General features: G+C 31.9%; 1 protein-coding gene across 1 annotated transcript; it reads right to left on the bottom strand.

Moving 5' to 3' along the window:
• Nucleotides 1-3,863: 3,863 nt before the first annotated feature.
• On the bottom strand, nt 3,864-6,132 carry LOC124936021 (probable aldo-keto reductase 2). The gene is made up of 5 exons (XM_047476471.1): nt 5,855-6,132; nt 5,555-5,758; nt 5,309-5,481; nt 5,122-5,224; nt 3,864-4,335 (listed from the first exon to the last, which is right to left on the bottom strand). Exons 1-5 carry the CDS (start codon nt 6,065-6,067, stop codon nt 4,003-4,005), a joined length of 1,026 nt encoding a protein of 341 aa, XP_047332427.1. The 5' UTR covers nt 6,068-6,132; the 3' UTR covers nt 3,864-4,002.
• Between the last annotated feature and the right edge of the window lie 2,103 nt (nt 6,133-8,235).

Below are 8,235 nucleotides of genomic sequence, written 5' to 3'. Positions count from 1 at the left end.
TCTAATCATGTTCCCAGGTGATTAATTAATTTGTTTTCTTTAATTTTAGCATTAATCTCAAATATTCTTGATTTTTAGAAACTTCCACAAAGGGAAGTTTGGACATCTCTTTTAGCCATCACAAAAGTGTTTTATATGACTTTATTGATTTTATTAATAAATATGTATTTGGTTATTATCATATGCTCTTATTTTCTGAGTATTCACTTGTAAGTGTAGGTGATATGAGATCACTCAAGTTTTCTCTCTTTCCTTCTAAGATTACAACTATTAAGTTTGTAAAGGAATACAATTTATTGTTCTATTCATTATAAAGTGTAAACTATATATATAATTATAACATTAAGATCTCCAATATATTAATTAGGCTAACCATATATAAAAAAACCAAAAATAACTATTAATTGATTACATTTATTACATCCCGAAATCGAAACAGGTGGGCGACGTATACTGAGATTGGATCGAAATTTTTAAAAAAGAACTCTCGGAAACCCTTCGTGAAGATATTCACAAGTTGAAAGCGAGATGGGAGATGAAAAACTTGAACCTGACTGCGTGAGACCTCACGAACAAAGTGAATGTTCATCTCAATGTTCTTAGTTTGTTGGTGCTGAACAAGATTACTGGAGAGGTAGATCGTACTCATATTATCACAGTAAACAAGATAATATGGTGGAGGTGGAGGTGTAGACTGATGATGAATCACATATATATGGTGATGGAGAATCATCGAGAAAGTCATATGAGAGTGGAGGGGACTGAATTTCAACAAAATGAAAACGAGACTCATTAAAAATGACGTGATGACAAATAATGATTTTATTATTTGATAATGTACTAATCATATGATTTTATTATTGTTTGTGTTACACTTATAGTCCCGATGGTTCGGTGGTTATCAAGAAAGACACATGGGGTAGAACGTGAAGAGTTTATGAATCGTTATGGATGGAAATAAAGGGTAACACAAACACACAAACACGCGTAAATGATCATACATTGGATCTTTGCAGTACAAACGTTGTAATGAAGTAACATATGTTATGTGTTTACACAGAAGAATATTTAGGAGGTACGTGACTATTTGGAGAGCATGAAGGCAAATGAGGTGAGTATCTTGGCATGAATGAGTAATGTACTAATCATATTATTTATAGTAAGAAACTGTCTCTCGTCCTTGACGTTCTGAGACTAAGTGTGATGACATGAGAAACGAAATGTCATCCCATGCGTGGACGCAAATTCCCTAAACGGATGATTATCGAATTCCCTCTCATTATTACATTGAAAATATTGTATATCCCTCTCAAATTGGGTTTTGACGAGTATCCGAAATTGCAAAAAAACACTAAACATTTGAGATTTATGAGATAAAGAAAAAAGTCCACAAAAAGACGAAAAGTCATCGTGAAACAAAACATAATATCTATGGCCATAGAACTTAACCTAGGGAGACATCCATTCATCACTATGAATAATGTCAAACGGTTACAAAGAAATCGAAATAGAAATCTTAAACGGAAAACGAACATGTGACAAATATGAGAAACATATTATTTATTACAGTGAATTAATTTATTTAATCTAAGATATTCAAAACTAGAGTTGTCAGGAGGATGACTTAAGCGACTATGCCACAAAGATGGAGACAAAGCAGCAAAAACAGAAGACGACACCTGACTTCTAGTTATGACCGGATATAGATCCCTCCGACAGTCACATCTCATTAGACGCGTCCCCGTCCGAAAATCCTTAGCAGAAAACCCAAAAGGATCAAACTCAACGGACACGAAATTATTCGTAGTGAATTTACGAGCAGAAACTGGATTTATAACAAGAGTAAGAGCATGGAGAACATTATTCAAGGTAAGTTTATGATTCAAAGAAGAAATAGTGGTATGCCCAATACCCGAAACTAGAATCATATTAACATTACCTACAAAAATATCATGTATAATGTTTGAATTGAAATAATAATACGAGAGAGTACCTTGTTGAGATGTTGTGGGACGTCGCATCAGTGTCCATGTACCATGTCGGATCAAGAGACGTAATATCAAGGGTATACATGGCCACTTCAATGTCCGTCAGAGTTGGTGGGACTAAGCCATGTATGCTTGCGGACGCGAGTCAAAGAGACCTGACTATTATTGTGGCGTCGATGGACGAGATCTGGAAGGATCTCTCTTCCATTGAGCCATTGGATACGGGCATGGAGGAAAAGCACATGGCCACAATCAAGACAATGAGGGCGGGCCTGAATGATCAACCGATTGTTGCGGCTAGGGAGAAGGAGGCTCACTTTGGACTTGGTACTTGACTGCCCCGATCGACCCCCATTACGAGAGCCCTTCATCTTTGGCTTCTATCGAGATCCCCATGGTGACATACATTGTGACTCATTCGTCTTAGACGCGTCGGAGACAATAGCTACTTCCGACGTCGGTGCCGAACTAGAGGTCACCCACTTCGCCAAACCAGATTCCTCCAAAATCAACATGGATCGCGCTTAATAGAACCGAGGCAAATGATCACTTTGTCGGAGTAACTTCGCCACCCTGTTTTACGCCTCTGCTAGGCCCGCGATCAACTACAATGCGAGGCGGTCATTCGAGACTGGGCTACCGATGCCCTATAACTGATCGGTCAGGACTTTGAGACATTAACAATAAGCCGAGACCCCGGGAAAATCTGCCATGATGATGGTGGAAAACTTTTGGACTAGGATACCGCAGGAGAATGACGGTTATCTTGAAAAATCTCACGTAGCTGTGTTTAGGCTTGCTCAGATGTAGAGTCTGGTTCCAATATCATGTGAAGGAGATCCTGTAAGATTGTGACATAGATCCACTGAAGGACAGTGACATCGAGAGTTAGTCACATATCTTTCTCTTCATCCGTCGATGGCGGCGGTAGAACAGAGACCGACGGGATGATGCGATGAAGAACTCGATGAGAATGGGCATGAATTTTGAACAACTTCGCTCATGTCGTGAATTGAACTTTTTCCAACTCATGAACAATAGAGACGCGATTCTTGATGTTGGAAACGACAAGGGCGGGTTGAAATCCTTGTGTGTTACCCGTTAATGGAAAAGAAAATTGATTGAAGAGAATATAAATAGAAGATTAAGACTTGGGATACAATTGATCTGAAAGTAAATAATAGAAAAATTCACCAACAAACTTACAAAAATAGAGTGACGAGACTCATCTTATACATCAAAATAAATAAAAACAAAGAAACATTTGTCTCATAACTTCACAAACTAAAAACAATATAAATTATTTACCAGTAAAGAAATGATCAGGTGGACGTCAGACAATCGAAATTCCAGAGAATAAATCAAGGATGTTGAAAGAGGTGGAGAAAATGATTGAAAAGAAGAAGACATATGCCTAAATACCCAAATAAATAATGACTATTTTTTTTTTTTTAATTTACTAATGAAGGTTGACGAAGACTAAATGTATTGGCAAAAATTATTTAGCTAATCTTTAAATAATTCCTTAAATTAGGGTGTTAAGAGATAACATTATCAAATTCAAATATTATTAAGTTATAACGTACTTTTCCGCCCAACAAGATCTCATTTGCTAGTTTTATTATTTCAAAAAAGCTGTAATTAATAAATTATTTAAAATAGGAATTATTATCGTCTCAATTAAATAATCAATCATCCACATTTTTAAATTGAATAATTTTCCATACTTTTCTAAATTTTAAATATCTGTTCTAATAAGTCACACTTCTCTATCTAATAATTTTTCATTTAAATCTCAAAAAATAATATGACGATTTTTCACTATACTGTAATTGTTTTTAAACTATAGTGTGACATTCCCCCAATAAAGAGTAAATTCTAAATATTTTTTTATTAATGGCTTCCAATGACAAACTTAGAAACTCAACAATGATAAACCTCGATAAAGTAAACATTTGCAAACTTATTCAACATGAGTAGTTCATAACCATAGAAATTGCGTTATTCAAAGTTTTCAGGCCGAAAGTGGAGGAGTTTCAGAGTTCTTCCACGACACATTTGCCATGACACTAGCATATCTTTCACCTTTCACAGCATCAGCCGAAACGATCTCTTCAAGCTCGGTCATCTCTTCACGTGTTAGCTTGACCGATAATGCTCCTATATTCTCATTGAAGTTAGCTATCTTTGTCGTACCCGGAATGGGGCAAACGTCGTTCCCTTGGTGATGAACCCACGCTAATGCCAACTGACCTGGCGTACACCCTTTTCTTGTCGCTATTTCGTTAACTCTGTCGAACATTTTCTTGTTGTGCTCCAAATTTTCACCTTCAAACCTTGGTAAGTACTGCCATGCCATTACAAAATTTTCAGATTATAAGAACTCATGTCCCTATGATCAAGGGTTCGGACCATTTTCAAAAAATTAAATAATATGATGTACTTGGATGAGGAGACTTGTAATTGGAATCCATTCAAATTCCTATGTTCTCGAAAACTATAACATTATAAGAAAGAACCATATCCGAAAGATCAAGGTTCAATTCAAATTCCTATATATGGAAAATTTATAAAATTATTGGGATTTATTATTGTTTTTAATTTAAGTAGAAATGACAATTATGAAGATATAAACGGTAAATTAGCAGAAAAAAAAATATTTTTGAATTGCAATTCCGAGCTAAAATAGGTAGAATCGAACATTCAAAAATCACTTTGATTTGAATTCGATTACAGACAATTAACCCATTTCCAATTTTACCAGGGTATTCATTCTTTTGAAAAATGAAATTGAATATTACAAAATCCCATTGATTTGAATTCGATTACAGACAATTAACCCACTTCCAATTTTACCAGGGTATTCAATTCTTTTGAAAAGTGAAATCGAATATTACAAAATCACATTGATTTGAATTAAATTACAGATAATTAACCCATTTCCAAATTTACCAGGGTATTCATTCTTTTGAAAACCAGGGTTTTTCCTGTTCAAAGTTATCAAGAACCCTATTTCAATCAATGGTTCAATCAATGGGCTAGGTCTTTTGAATTTTCATGGGTATGTTATGCTTTCTAATACTCCCCTGTTGTTTCAATCTGGTATAAAACATTCTATGATCATCGAACATACCTTTCTGAAATCTTGAGGGTCAAATGAATCAACAATCTTTGGACCTGATGAGAAGAAACCTCTTCCCAATGGACTATAAGCAACAATCCCAATTCCAAGCTCTCTGAAGAATCAAACAATTACAAACCAAATCAGACTGAATCAACTAGCTAGTAAGAACTAAGAATGCATAGAACTGAATCCAAACCTGCAAGTTGGAATAATGTCTTCTTCTACATCTCTTGTCCACAAAGACCATTCAAGCTGAATAGCAGTAATTGGATGAACAGCATGAGCTCTTCTAATTGTTGAAGATGAAGCCTCAGACAAACCAATATACTTTATCTTCCCCTCTTCAACAAGTTTCTTCAGTTCACCTATCTAGAAATTCAACAATGATGCAAATTATAAGATTTCATTTACAGAATCAAATAAAGTAAAAGTAAGTACAAACCGTGAGTTCAATAGGAACGCGAGTGTCGATCCGATGCTGATAATAGAGATCAATACAATCAATATCGAGACGCTTCAAACTAGCTTCACAAGCAGATCGAACATAAGCAGGATCACCACGGATCTCTCTGTTACCATCAACCATATTGATACCGAATTTCGTTGCTAATTCTACTTTCTCTCTTATCTGATCTCCTTTCAAGGCCTGTAAGAATGTAAGAAGAGAATTCGTTTAACTAATTAGTCGATTTAGCTAACTAGCTAGGGTTTGGAATCTGATAATATATATTTATATATATACCTTGCTGAGAAGGATTTCGTTGGTGTGAGGACCGTAGATATCGGAGGTATCAAGGAAGGTAACTCCGGTATCAATGGCGTGATGGATGAGTTTGATCATGTCTTCGTCGGCTTTAGGAGGACCGTAGAAGGCGGACATTCCCATACATCCTAGACCTTGTTGTGATACTTCTAGACCTTGAGATCCTAATTTGATTCTTCCAACTTTCGCCATTTCTGTTCTGGTTTTTGCTTTTCTTCTGGTTTGAGTATGAGTTGAATTTATAGGCAGTAGAAGATATAGGAAGTGATCGGAGGAGTGGCCGGCGGTCAAACAATGAATGATAGAGAGATGAAGAAGATACTCGTTGAGTATTCGTCATGGCTTACGTCAATCTATTCTACCATTTTATTTTAGAAATTTACTGTAAAATTTTATTTATGTATATAAATTTCATAAAAAAAAAATTGGTTTTTTCGATTTGCTTACACCAAACCCGGGTACGTGATGTTTTGAGAAAATGCATTGAGATCATTGTGACTAAATTGTCTTACACGACCTCTAAGAGAGTTTAAAATGATTGTTTTTTTAATCATTTCAATCTCCCCCTATGTGAGAGACACATGGACCATTTGGTCACAGAAAATGAGGTCGTGCTTGGGGAGGTCACGATGACGACGGTCAGAATTTGGGGAGGTCACGCGACAACTATGATCGAGTAGTAGGTGAAGTAGATTTAGGGTCACTAATAAGGGATGTGTAAAATTATGTTTTAAATATTTAAAAATAATTTTTATTTATTTGATGATAAGATGTGTATTAATTGATAATAATATATGAGAAATGATTAGGTGAGAGAATTTGGTGAGGGAATGACCTGGCATAATCTTATTCGTCGAAAAAATCAAATAATTTCTCTATTTTCTCTCTTTCCTCCCACTTTTACATTTCCAAACAATGAAATGAAGGTGATGTTACGTCATTTTCTCACCAAATTCTTTCAGCAAATTTCCTCCCTCCATCACTCCTCATGATATATATATATATATATATATTAATATTATTATATATATATATTCACGTTTTCATGTTCTATTTAAACCCTTTTCATTTTTATTTTGAATTATTTTCAAATGAGAAAATTATTCTCTTTAAAATATATGTGAATTCAATCGCATCTTTTAATAAGAAAAAGAGATCTTTTTTAATTATCTCTTTGCCCATCCTTTGCCCATCATTAGAATATAAATATTAATATTAGTTGAGCAAAATATTAATTATATTGGAGATTTTTAACAAATTTGTATGTATTAATAGAATTTTACAATTTTAATAATAAATTTGATATATTTATTTAATTTTGTAAATAAAATTAATATTTTTTTTCATTTTTTTATTAAAAATATATTTGAATAATATATTTATTTTAAATGAGAAGTTAGTTAAAACCCGGCCCACAACAATTATGCAATAAATATTTTATATATAATCTGAATTGAAAAAAAAAAATATAGAAAATGGAAAGCAAAACAAAATATTTATACGTTATTTTATTTTTAAGATGTCTTAGTCTTTAGGACTTGTTTCTGTATGGTTATTTGATTTACGTTAAAAAAAAATTAATAATAATGATTTGTGATAATTTAAGAAAGTAAAAATTTGTTTTTGATATAAATAAATAAAATAAAAAATGATAATTTTAAATAGAAATATTTTAATATTTTATTTAATAAATTAATTAATTTAATAAATAAAAGTGAAATAAAATAATGTTGTTTTTTTAAGTTATTTAAAAATATTAATAAATAGAAATAGAATAAAATTAATAGATTGGAAAAGAATAAAATTTATTAAATTTATAAAATATTTTTTATTTTAATTATATAAAATATAATAAAAATATAAAATAATTTATAAAAGATTGTTATATATATATATATATATATTATATATATATATATATTATATATATATATATATATATAATTATGAGCATGAAATATTTATATATATATTTATTTATATTATATAAGTATTATATATTCAGGAATAGATGAGGAAATATAATATTTTTAAAATTATTATGAAAAATATATTAATTAATTAATTCACTAATATATAAATACATATTTAAATATTAGTAAGAAGAGGAAAGATAAAAATATAGAAAAATAAAGGAAAAAGAGAAAAGTTATATATTATATATTTTTATTTTTATTATATAAAATAATTTATAAAGATTGATAATTATATATGTATATTTTATTATATATGAAGTGATATTATATATATATATATATATATATAATAGTTTAGATCATCTCCAACTCACCTGCAAACCCATCTCTATAATAGGTTTTAGCTCTTCAATCCACCTGCAAACTCAACTGCATTTTGAGTTT

Source organism: Impatiens glandulifera, chromosome 4 (genome assembly GCF_907164915.1).
Source record: "Impatiens glandulifera chromosome 4, dImpGla2.1, whole genome shotgun sequence".
In the NCBI taxonomy this organism is placed as follows: domain Eukaryota; kingdom Viridiplantae; phylum Streptophyta; class Magnoliopsida; order Ericales; family Balsaminaceae; genus Impatiens; species Impatiens glandulifera.
Note: the sequence above shows the minus strand (reverse complement) of the source record. Positions and strands in the feature narration are given on the sequence as shown.

Bases quoted from the DNA above. Each gene is read 5' to 3' on its own strand.
- LOC124936021 (XM_047476471.1), bottom strand. From the start codon at position 6,067: ATGGCGAAAGTTGGAAGAATCAAATTAGGATCTCAAGGTCTAGAAGTA. The intron at 5,759-5,854 runs GTATATATATAA...ACATTCTTACAG, and splicing joins ACGAAATCCTTCTCAGCAAG to GCCTTGAAAGGAGATCAGAT. The intron at 4,336-5,121 runs GTATGTTCGATG...ATGGCATGGCAG, and splicing joins ACCCTCAAGATTTCAGAAAG to TACTTACCAAGGTTTGAAGG.